Below are 13,304 nucleotides of genomic sequence, written 5' to 3' on the forward strand. Positions count from 1 at the left end.
AAGATAAGCTGCAAAACTTAAGACCTTCTTTACCACAGATTGTGGTTGAATCTTGACGTTCTGAAAATTTACTTCACACCTTGTATTCCAAAGAGACCAAGTAGTCACCAGCATTAGCTGAAACCAACTCTCCCTGGAGTTTTGTTGTTGCTTATATTGTAACCAACTTTCGAACATTTCAGCCATAGTATTATAGCCTCCTGTTAAAGCCAAAGAACCTCCAGGAATGAGAGACCATACAGCTCTTGAAAAGGGAAATGGAACATCACATGCATGATATATTCATTATGTTGATTACACAGTGGACACTGTAGATTAATGCTATGAAAATTCCTTGACAGTCTCACTTTTGTTGGCAGGATGTCAGTCAGACACTTCCAGAAGAAGTGTTTTATCCTTGGCCATGTTTGGATGCTCCAGAAATTCTTCCATTTGATCTCCGTATCTAGTATGCTGGTAGAGACTTGAAGGTTACCTTGACTTATTTCATATAATTTGTTGTAAGTAGATTTCAGAGAGAAAGATCCATTTTTGGTTAGCTTCCAGACAAGTTTGTCATCAACTGAGTCTGGAATCCTCATAGTTTGAATTTTGTTAGTTGTTTGAGCATCGAAGAGATAATGAATGAGATCCTGATTCCACTGCCTGGTATTCTGACACAGAAGATCACTAACCCAAATATATGATTCACTGTCTTCTACACCAGCTTTTGGTATTGGTGGTTCATTTAAGCCTGAAATCCAAACATCCAACCAAATTTTGATTTTGGTGCCTTTGCCTAATCTCCACTAACTGTGTTTTTTAATAAAAGCAATCTGCTTTTGAATTCCATTCCACGCCCATGAGCAATTCGATTTGATTGTAGCATGAAGTAGACTGGTGTACGGGAAGTATTTGGCTTGAATAGCCTTTCCCCAATGTTCATCAGTATTCGTGCAAATTTTCCAAGCGGCCCGAACCAATAGGGCTTGGTTTAGAATTTTTAGATTTCTAAAACCTAACCCTCCACAGTTCTTGTGTAGCTCTAAGTGCTTCCAAGAGGTAACATAAGTACCTCTCTTTTCTTCAAAACCCCACCAAAATTTCCTCTGAGCTGCTTCAATCTTGTTGAGGATATCCACTGGAATTTGAAAACAACTCATTGAATAAGATGGAATCGGGTTAGTAACATGTTTGATCATTAATGATTTCCCACACTGAGACATGGTTTTACTATCCCAAGAATTTATTCTACTAGTAACTCTGCCAGTCAATTGTGAAAAGCTCTCTTTCCTCTTCTTACCGATAATAAGAGGAATACCCAAATATCTTTCATCCATTTGCATTCTCGGTACCTTCAATCTCTTTGTAAGTAGCCTACAAAATCTTTGAGGAACATTTATGCTGAAATGCACACTAGACTTATTGAAATTCACCAACTGTCCAGATGCCGCTCCAAAATCTTCAATAATCTTCAAAACGTTGTTCACATTATTATGGTCAGCTTTCATGAATAACAAACAGTCATCCGCGAAGAATAAGTGTGAAATAGAAGGAGCGGAGGGAGCTATTTTGATGCCTTCTATAAGTTGTTGTTGTTCTGCATGGAAAAGTTGTCTAGAGAACGCTTCCATTGCTATTATAAATAAGTAAGGTGATAGGGGATCACCTTGTCTAACTCCCCTTGTAGGCTTGTATGCAGCACATGGTGACCCATTAAGAAGTATCGAAATATTTGTAGTAGAGATACACTTCCTGATGAGATTATACCACTGATAAGAAAAACCCATCTGGAGCATGACATCTTGTAGGAAAGACCATTAAATTCTATCGAACGTTTTATACGTATCAAGTTTTAGTGCAAGATAGTTTGATTCTTCACGCTTATCCTTCATAGTATGCACTATCTCTTGGGATAAGATGATGTTGTCTGAGATCTGTCTTCCTTGCACATAGGCTGCTTGAAGTGGTGAGATTATTTTTCCCATAAATGTTTTCATACGCGATAACATAATATTAGATATTATCTTGTATGATGTGTTGCACAGGGAAATTGGTCGTAGATCTGAAGGAATTTTCTTATTTTTTGTTTTGGGTATTAAGGAGATGTTTGTGGCATTCAAACTCTTCAACAAATAACCAGTACGGAAGAATTGTTGCACCATATGTATGACATACCTTCCCACAATATCCCAATGCGACTTGAAAAACCCTGGTGGAAAGCCATCTGGACCAGGGGCTTTCCAAGATTTCATTCCCTTTAAAGCTTTGAAGATTTCATCTCCATATGGCATGTGAATAAGTTCATCTTTGTCAGCCTTTGTGATTGTTTGTGGAATACAATGTAAGGTATTATCATCCTTAACAGGTGAGCATGTTGTGTGCAGCTTCCCATAATGATTTGTAAGTAAATTTTCCAATCCCTATCTAGAAGTACACCAATTTCCTTCTTCATCCTTTAAAGCCATAATGTTGTTTCTTGATCTTCTTTTGTTAGCTCTGGCATGATGATGTTTTGTGTTTCTATCCATTTCTAGATAGTAATCATCTCTTGATTTTTGACCCCAAAATTCATTTTGAATTTGGTGCCACTGCTCTAACTGATTTTCCAAAGCTAGCACTTGATTTGTTGATGAACTATTAGGACTCTCTGATTGTATGGCCTCCATCTGTTGATGCAGAAAAAAATATTACTCTGAATATTACTGAATTGCTCCCTATTCCACTTTGAGATATATTTTCTGGTGATATTGAGTTTTTGTGACAACTTATGCGCATCTGATCCATTAATATGATGATTCCAGGCAGCTTCAATCTCTGGTTTCAAAGATTCGTCCCTCTCATAATATTGGAAGTATTTCCAATGACATTTTCTGTCACCTTCATTTTGTGAAGAATCAAGCATTATAGGACAATGATCCGACCCAAACTGAGGAAGATGAATTAACTTTGCATCAGGGAAAGAGATATCCCATTCAGCATTGGTGAGAGCTCTATCCAATCTGGATCTTCTGATACCTGTCCCATGTACATTAGAAGACCAAGTAAAAGATTTTCCCGTATAACTCATATCATCCAATCCAGCTTCTTGTATCAAACTAATGTACGGAGCATCTCTAGAGGAAGAGGTATGTTGCCGTGAAGAATAAGAAGTAGTTCCAACTGTGGTATGAGAAGAAATTATGCCTTCACTATGGAAAATCAGATTCAAGTCGCCAATTACAACCCACGGTTGCTGAACTGAGATGCTCAAATCTCTAATATACCTCCACTGTTTTTCTTTGTTATTTGGGTAAGGAGAACCATACATACATGTGAGTAACCAAGATGGCTTAGAAGGGTCATCCTGCACTGAACAATTAATGATCCAAGAATCGAGATTGATGACATTAAAAGTAAAGCCATCATTCCATAATAAAATAATACCTCCAGCTAATCCTCTTGAGGATATTAGTTTATGATTTGGGAATTTAAAGGTCTTATTAACTTAAGCATTTTATCTTCCCCTATTTTTGCTTCTGAGATGAAAATGACATCCGGATTATACCTAGCAATTAAGTCCTTAAGATGATCTCTAGGTTTTTTGTCAGCAAATCCCTGACAATTCCATGCAATAATCCTCATAATTACAGTATCGGGATTAGATGTACAGGTATGATAACAATGATTGGTATTAAAGGTAATCATAATCAAATAATGTAGTAAACCAGTATAAATACTAAGGAATGTAAAAGTAGAAAAATGCACTTGAAAGAAATGGGAATTTGTAAACTTAATTACCTCAGTTGCATGGCACTCTGAATTACGCATGAGATTCTTTCATGCGTCAGCATATGGAATTTGACTTGTACCAGTTTCTACCCCATCCATTTTTCCAGAGAGTAAGTTGTTTACGACATCACTCATAACTCCACCATGAGCAGCGAGAATGGGACCCTGAATGGAAGGGTTTGAGCCATTGTCTTGTTCTGGTTGGTTTCGAGCTCTTTTGGTCATTCTTTCTTCTTCCGCTTCTGTCATATTCCCCCCCTCTTGTTTAATCCTCATCATCTCATCTTCTGAAGTTTTACCTTTATCTCCTGATTGTTCCTTAGATTTTTGGTACTCCTCATATTCTTCCACTGTCATTTCTCTTTCTTTTAGTAATTCAGCAACTTCTTCACAGATTGCTTCATCATGGTCTATAATGTAACAATGGTCACAAAGGTTGTGGGGTTGTTTGATACAGTGATAATGGATCCACACTGGCTCTCCATGATTGGAATTCCACCACTCTCCTCTCTTTAAAGGCTCAGAGATCAATTTCAATTCGCGCAATTATCATGTTGCCTGATCTGGGTCTACAATTTTTCGGGACTGTAGAAATTTTCGTACCCAGGTCTGCAATTGCTTCATTCACCACTGCCTCATGATGATGCTCCAGTAATAAACCTTTGAATTGCACACTCCAAGGTTGTTTTCGAAAAACATAGTCCGAGTACGCCACTGTTGTTGTGTATTCTTGTAAAGCAAGTAAGCATTTTTGAACGTTCCAAGGAGATTTCTTCAGAACATCATTCTTATCTTTTTCAGTGTTAAACTTGAAGACAAACAAATATTTTCCAACTATCATTGTCTCTCTTTTCTTGTAGTTCTTTCATAGAATGTTGAGCTCTTCATTGATATCAGAGTTTTCAATATCTTCTTGTTTGGTTATCAGCTTCCCAATCAAACTGAATGACCACACAGATGCAGCAACATTTAGATTCCTAGCAGAACCTATAACAACTCTTGACGACTTGAAAGAAGTATCCTTCATTTTATCAGTGATGGTGTTGATACTGGGAGTATTTTCACCACTTTTGTTAATCGCCTCCATTGTGTCTATGAAACGTTTCTTGCTAGGGTTTAGACTATCTTCTGGAATGAAAAGCAATCCAAGACTTGGTTGATTTATATTTAGGGTATAATCAAGGAGAGTAAAACCGAAAATATTTTATTTCCTAACAAACTGATAAGAAATATATTGAAGGGTATTTGAAAATTTCTTATTAGTCTTCCAATGCATGTGATCCGAGAAACACTGATAATTCCTTAATTCACAGTAGATAATAGAGGGAAAGATCGATTTTTGAATTTTCTCACAGTGAATCGGTGACTGAGTTGATATACTAGACGTAATCTTCATGGCTTCAAAAAATTGAATTGGAGGAAAATGATATCGCTCATATCGAGAATAACATACTTCTGGTAAAATGATTGTTTGCAATATAGCAATATGGGGTAGAACTGAGTTAGGAAATATAGCCGATATCGACAAAACTGTCTTGATTGTCAAGCATAAGCTGATCACAAGAATCCAATATAGGAAGGAATCCATGATAATTCAGAGGACCTGCAAAAAATCAGAACTCCATATCAGAAAACTTAAGAAGAGTAAATAAGACTAAACTGAAAGAAACAGCACAGGATCAAATCGTGGGAACAAACAGATGGAAATAAAAGGAGAAAACAAATACTTTAAAGGAGCAGAGCTATTAAGAAGAAATAAATGAAAAAAAGAAGATTAATTGATTATCCATATATATATATATAAATATAATTTTATATGTGGTAAGTAGAAAAAGAATCAAAAGAAAATAATAATTATTAGTTTACCGTCAAATCTTTGCTGCGTAAAACGAAAAGGATATTAGAGCTTTACAAATCGGTGCTGTTGTGCGTGGACCATGGCATCAAAACGACCAAGATGAATCACTCTAGTTATATCTTCTGGTGTACATCGTAAACATGCCATTGAAGGCCAGATCCAACTAGGATTACATAGTCAACATGACCTTCCGTGTAGCACCGAAATAGAGTTTGTATCTTTGAGTGCCGTGAAAGGATCTTTGCAAAACGCCATTTGGAGAAAAAAATTTGATCCCGCCAGGGCATGAGTCCAGTCCATACAAAGATAGAAAACAGGATGTCAGTTTACTTTTGTAAGAAGAAAACAAATAAACGTTACTACATAATCATAATTAAAGGTATCTCAATTAAATATTAAGAAAAACTGGTAAAGGGAATAAGAGACCAGAAAACTCAAATTAACACCGACTCCACTTTGGTGTTTTTGCTTTTGCGAAAAGATTCAGAGGCTCGATGTAGAGCATGCTGTCGGTAGAGCAACGTGCGTGATAACGTCTTGTAATAGAAGAAGGGGACAGAAAATAGAGAGAAGAAGTAGAAAGAAATTTCTATTAATGTGTAGAATTACAATGGGTTAAGCCTCTATTTATATATATAGAAGACTTGGTTCCCAAGATATGTAAACCTTAATCTTAGACACGAAGAACATCTTAATAAATAAACTTGGTTTATAACAATTTTTTTATATTTTTTAATTTAAAACAATCACTCTAATTAATGGGTATTAAAATTTGTATAAGACAACAACCCTCCCTATTCTCCCAAAAGAATAAGTACTCAATTGGCAAGTATAATTTCAAAAGGTCTTCTTAACTTGTACACGACGAGTTAAGGAGAATAATCCACCTTTTATACTGGGATTGATAGTTTTCCTTGGGTGTGTAATTTACCTTTGAGATTTAGAATTTAGTTTCTCACCTGGACCCACTTTGCAATTAACAAAAAAAACATTTTTAATAAGAAAGATAGATGTCATTAATAATTAAATTTCTGATACATGGAGTTTCTCAATAATAAGAGAACTTAGCCACTGGGAGGCTTCATTAATCCAAGAAAAACTAGATGCCACTGAAGCTGCATCTATTGGTAGCAAGTCAGGCGCACAATTTATGTCTTTGGGTACATATGTAATCATCCAATTATTAAAATGTTTTAGTAATTCAAGACAATCCCTAATGATTGCATTATTTGTCCACTTAACAACTCCAATTTATCCTTTTAGTGCATTGATAACATTGGTACGGTCTCCTTCCAGATGAATATTAGTTATGCCACTTCGTATTGCTATTTGTACTGCCTCGAAAACTGCCAATGCTTCATCCTGTTTTGCATCTTCTGCTACTGCTGGGATACACCAGGCCCCTTTGAAGAAACCTGCATCATTTAACATAATTAGTCCAGATCCTATACATTTACTTTTTTTACTATAAGAGGCGTCAAAATTAATTTTATGATAGCCCACAGATAGAGCTGTCCATTGCACAACTAGTCTGTTTCTTATCACCTGACTGTGATTAGCAGTTATTTTTGCTACATATTCATTCCAATCCAAGATGGATTTCTTGATCTGTTGTACTGTAGCATTGACCAGCACCTGGTAGTTGTCAAAAAAACCTGCACATCTCATTTTCCAAACATGCCAAACACATTAGTTATACAGACCAACTTAGAGTGACACAAATTTGCATTATTACCACTACCGTTACTGAACCAACTAGTAACCCAGTCCAACATGTTTTGACCTAATTTGATGTTCCTATTTGTAACATCCATAGGATCCCAAATTTCTTTGGTCACATGGCACTCCAGAAATAAGTGATTTAAGGTTTCAGTTTCCCTGTTACATAAAGGACAAGTGGTGTCAATATTATGCATGTGCCTTGCTAATCTTTCCCTAAATGGTAAACAACTATGGACACATTTTCAAAGAAAATGCAAAATTTTTTGGGAGATATTCAGTTTCCAGAACAACTTCCATGGAAAATTACTGGGACCATCAGTTGGGGAGTGAGTATTACCTGTGACATCAATAACTATGTAAGCACTCTTAAAAATAAATAAACCATTTTCAGTAGGTTTTCAGATCAATCTATCCTCACCACTTGGAGGAATTCTAATCTTACAAATTTCTGTAACAGTACTACTATCAAACAGAGCATGCAAGATTTCAACGTTCCACTTTGTACTATTAGGTATCATAAGTTGATCAACAGCAACCATATTGCTGGACCTAAATCTAGAAGAAAGAGGAGCAGCTATGGTTGGAACCCAGATATCCTTCCAAATAGATATCTTTTTTCCATTCCCAACCTTCCAACAATAATGCTTCTTTATGATATCAAGGAATCTACAAATTCCTTTCCATATCCAACTCTCATCTTCAGTAAAAGCATGGAGAGGATTGTTGTTTAGGAAATATTTGGAACTCAAAATTTTTACCCATTCAGCATCAGTCTCAGTGAGCATCCTCCAAGCAAGTTTTGCAAGGAGAGCACTATTTAACTGAGCTGTTTTTTTAATATTAAGACCTCCTAAGGCTTTGGACTTAACTACAGACTCTCATTTCTTAACAAACAAACCTTTAGCACCATGATTTTTGTTCCACCAACAGTTCCTCTGAATTCCATCTCATTTTGTCTGTAAGTTTTTTTTGGCATTGGAAAAACAACTAAATGATGAGAAGTTAAAGTACCTAATACAGACTGAACCATTACAGTCCTAGTAGGCTGATTCATGTTCTTACCCTTCCAACTAGCAAGTCTATCCAGAAATCTATCTGGGAGATGACTAAAAGTTTCCATTTTATTGCGTTGAATGAGAATTGGAACTCCTAAATATTTTTCCTTTAGATCTGGAGTTTTAATATTCAGGATACTAGCAATATGATTCTTAACTTGACTATCCATCTTAGGAGAAAAAGCCATACCTGATTTCTCATAATTTATGGATTGACCACTATACTTACTGAAGTTCTTAATGATTTTATCCTGCCTAGCACCTTGTATATTAGCCTTTGCAAAGATAAGGCAGTCATCTGCAAAAAAACAGATGGCTAACATAAGGACTAGAGTTAGTAACCTTTATACCCTGTAACATGCCTTCATTTTCAGATTTAATCAAAAATTTGGAAAAACAATCCATAACTATGATAAAAAGATAGGGTGACAAAGGGTCTCCCTGTATGAGACCCCTTGTAGGATAGAAAACCTCACCTGGTGAGCCATTAAGTTGAACAGAAGCAGAAACAATAGATATACATTCCATAATCATAGAACACTAATCCTCATCATGAAATCCAAGTTTTCTAAGGATAGCTATCAAAAACTTCCATTCAATTCTGTTAAAGGCTTTTGACATATCTAATTTAACAGCCATAAGTCCCTTAGTAGCTTTACATTTTCTCATAGAATGAACTAGTTCATGTGCAATAACTATATTGTCAGTAATCTGCCTAGAGGAGAGAAAAGCATCTTGATAAGGACTTATAAATTTATCCATGACTTTCTTAAGTCTACTAGCTAATAACTTACTAATAAGTTTATAAGCAACATTACTTAAACTAATTGGCCTAAAATCTTGAGGGTGTTTAGTAATATTAGTTTTAGGAATTAGACTTATGAAACTATGATTAAGCTGTTTTAAGAGATGTTTGGAATGTAAGAAGGCTTGAACCATCTTAACAGTATCATCTCCGACAACAGTCCACATTTTTTGATAAAACCATGGTGGATAACCATCAGGACCAGGTGAAGTCCATGGCTGCATCTGAAACCAAAAAGTTCTAATTTCCTCACTAGTTGGCACTTTAATAAGCATATCATTTTCATCCTGAGAAATACAAGGCAGAATATCACAAAGATAGTCATCACAATCAGGAGGATTAGTAGTTTTGCTAATATTAGAAAAATGATTCCTAAGATCATTAGCAATACTCTTTCTATCAGTAATCCAAATACCAGCATCAGACTGAAGAGACTCAATTTGAGTTCTTCTTTTCCTATATTTAAACTTATCATGCAAATATTTTGTGTTTCTATCATCAAAAGTGAGACTGTTCTCCTTAGGTCTTTGAGAATAATAATCATGTTGGACTTGGTACCAATAGTCAAGTTTAGACTCAAGTTCCTTAAGTCTACTACTTATATCCTCAGAACTATTTCTTTGATTCAGACTGCTTATTTGACACTGCACGTCTCTAATTTGGGACTGAAAATTACCAAACTTATTGTGATTCCAGTCTGTTAAGATGTATTTAACATTTTTCAAGGACCTAGTAAGTTTAAAAGCATATGAACCATTCTCCTGAGTTGTCCAGTTATCTTTAATAAGATCAACACAAGAGTTGTCAGAGAACCAACATTTATTAAACCTATAAGGTTTACTAGTGTCAATAGACTCTCTATTACATACCAGAAAAATGGGGCAATGGACACTAGCATGAGGAATAAGATGATACACCACACTATTAGGAAAAAAATTCAGCCAAGCACCATTACAACAAGCTCTATCCAACCTTTCTAGAACCAAATTAGAATCACTTCTCTTATTTGACCAAGTATAAGGATTTCCTATGAAGAGAACATCACTCAGGTTCAAGTTATCTAAATGCTCATTCACAAAATCAAGTTCAGTTTGTCTAGGTACGTTACCACCTAACTTATCATCTTTATGAGTTATAAAATTTATATCATCTACTATCACCCAAGGACAATGATAAGAGCTTGCCAGATTATATAAGAAATCCCATTATTCAGTGATGGCATGATTATCCAAGGCACCATACATAAGAATAACTAAATATTTATCACTCCTAGCATCAATCTGCATTTTACAAATTATAAAGTTATTATTAACATCTATGATATCAACAAAAATACCATCTTTCCAAAGAAGAAAAAGACCACCAGCAGCCCCTATAGTATTAACAAAATAGTAATTCATGAACCCTATTTTTTGAGTGTATCTTATCATTTTCTTATCACTATTTTTGGTCTCAGCACGAAAAATCAAATCAGGATCATTAACTTTGACTAAGTCACTAAGGTGAAACCTAGTATACTTATTCCCATAGCCATGGACATTCTAAGAAAGAACTTTCATGATGCAACTAACTTTAATGCATGTACAATACTGATGATAGATAGACCCTGAGATAAAAGATTAAAGTTGACTAATTTATCTACTAAAACAGCTTGAGAATTTATGCCCAAAATTAAACACAAATTAAAAAAACCAGGATACCAAAAACAGAAATTAAACCCAATCAAAAAAAGACCTAATTTAAGGCTACTTTTCAAAATGAAATAAATTCTAGAAGGGATGATAAAAACCTGGTGAATAATTGCAGGATTCCCATAGTGAATCTGTGTGTTTGTCCCAGAGAGATCAGTTGCTGAGCTATGAATTGCTCTTGCGCGATTATCCTCTCCATTACTGCTTTGGTACTCCATCATATGCTCTGTAGGGATTTCACCATACTCTTTGTTTTCCTCTGCTTGATAGATAGGATTATTATGGGTAGTGGTTGAATTAAGTGTATGTGGATTATGATTCTCAATTGAACCATCTTCTCGACTTCTTTTAGTTTTCCTCTGCTCAGTATCTTCAATCCCTAAATTAGAGGTCAAATCGATTTGAGCATCAGATGAAGGGTTGGTATGTGAAGAATTACTAATAGCACCCAAAACATGCTCCATCATATCCGCATCCGTACTAGTGATATACTTAGCCAGAAAAGTTTTTCCTTCCTCTGTCAGACTCCATACAGCATATTCTTGGTCCGTCATTGCTTTTACTTTCTGTTCTTGAGCCAATCTTTTACAAGATTTTTCGTCATGGTCTACTACCCAGCATTCTTTACAAATTTTATAGGGTTGCATCTCATAATGATAGATGACCCATTTTCTCTGACCATTTGGTGTATCTACCCAACCTCCTCGTCTCAAGGGTTCCTTGAGTTTGACTTCTACATACACTGTGCTTGTAACACTACCTCTCGGTGGCCTTCCTCTTCCTACAGGAACAACTTTCCTTCCAATATCCTTGCATATTCCTTCAATCAGAGTTTCATTCAGAATGATATTGCCTAGGTTCCTTAGCTTGATACATCAGACATGATTGTCAAACACATGATCCCTTATTGGTATATTAGAATCATAAGGACGTAGAGCCAACAGATGGCCCAATATATCCCACGTTTTAGCTCGCGCTCCATTTTTTGCATCTTCCCTCTGGAAAGGAAAGAGAAAGAGATTCGTTCCTTTAGTGATTATATCATATATCCTATAACTTCTCCAACGATCATTAATTTCTTTCTTCACATCTTCATGGTCCAATGGCTTCTTGAACATGATTTTTCCAAGCAAACAGAATAAATACTCATCAGCTCCATCAGTTGAAACTTGAGCAGAAGCAACCAATCTTCTTAGAGGCCTAGGTGCAGTGGGACCAATTGTTGTAGACTGCATACTGGTATTGATACTATAAACTTTCCTGCTACTCTGAGAAGACATAGTACAATACTGCTTGTTGAAAGAAAAAGATTGACGCACAAGGTTTGGATGAGATTTAGGGTTTAAGATGTATGCTGGACACCTAATGGGGTTATAAAACTTTTGAGATATACGAAGATATTTATGTTTCCATAGTTGGTTGTTATTCTGTTGATTTTCCGTATTGACTAAGCTGAGAATATTTTTGAATTTGAAATTTCTTTAAACTTTCCCCCTTATGAAGCTATAATCACGGAGATGGTTTCTGACCAATCCATAGAGATTGGTTTTCTGTGTTAACAAGCTGAAGACAGATCTAATGGATATCATGATGGAAGAAAGAATTTCTACTGGTTTTACAGGCTACTAGTTGGGATGAGAAGCAGAATGGAATACCAATGAGGTTAAACGACTTTTAACTCACATAAATAAGGAGGATAATCAAAAAGACACTATTGTTCTTTATGAGCAAACACTACTGTGACAATCTTCAGTAAACAACTTGATTTCAAACCACCACTAGGAACTACGTAGAGACAACTATGGAGAACCTGCAAAAAAAGATTAGAACCACATAAGACTACTTTTAAGTGAAGCCAAATAAAAATTCAACTCACTAAACAAGAAAACAAAAAGAACTAGAACCTTCTACAAGCGTTTTAGATGAAAAAAAACTATTTCAATAAAACCATAATTAACAGAAGACTAATTCTAAGAAAAAAAAGATCAATAATTTGAAAAACAATGATAGAAATTCATGGAAAAGATTGAAGAGTTTAGAAAGAGAGAGAAGAGAGTCCACTTTCACATACTATTGTTTATACTTTGCAAGCTTGCATTATGAGTAGTGTCATATCTTGAATTATGATACATTTTCGGCAGAACTGCAAATCAGTGTAAGCAAAACATAAGTGCAACTCATTGTAAGCAAAACACATATAGTGTAAAATTCATTATTGTTTGGGTTCCATAAAAACAAATGACAATTAAGAATAATCATGTCAACGAATCGTAATTTTAAAAAGGAATCAATTAAATAAAATGAATGATAATATTTTATCTAATAATATATCCCGAAAAACAAATTCTTAACATTAATAGGATGCGTTTTCCAAAATAATTTTTTTCTTTGTTAAATCGCACTATTGTAAAACCTTTGAGTGT

The 13,304-nt window shown here is 35.2% G+C and overlaps 1 protein-coding gene across 3 annotated transcripts; it reads right to left on the reverse strand.

Annotated features, from left to right (window-relative positions):
- Positions 1 to 6,631: 6,631 nt before the first annotated feature.
- On the reverse strand, positions 6,632 to 11,445 carry LOC113335327. Of its 3 annotated transcripts, none has more exons than XM_026581417.1 (3): positions 10,980 to 11,445; positions 7,154 to 7,263; positions 6,632 to 7,023 (listed from the first exon to the last, which is right to left on the reverse strand). In XM_026581417.1, the coding sequence occupies exons 1-2, from the start codon at positions 11,433 to 11,435 to the stop codon at positions 7,180 to 7,182; spliced, it is 540 nt and encodes a 179-aa protein (XP_026437202.1). In that variant the 5' UTR covers positions 11,436 to 11,445; the 3' UTR covers positions 6,632 to 7,023; positions 7,154 to 7,179. The 3 variants fall into 3 exon arrangements, with proteins under 3 accessions (XP_026437202.1, XP_026437201.1, XP_026437203.1); XM_026581416.1 differs by having other exon boundaries at positions 7,154 to 8,683; XM_026581418.1 differs by lacking the exon at positions 10,980 to 11,445 and adding an exon at positions 8,576 to 8,817.
- Positions 11,446 to 13,304: the final 1,859 nt, after the last annotated feature.

Source organism: Papaver somniferum, unplaced genomic scaffold, assembly GCF_003573695.1.
Source record: "Papaver somniferum cultivar HN1 unplaced genomic scaffold, ASM357369v1 unplaced-scaffold_139, whole genome shotgun sequence".
NCBI classification, from domain to species: Eukaryota; Viridiplantae; Streptophyta; class Magnoliopsida; order Ranunculales; family Papaveraceae; genus Papaver; species Papaver somniferum.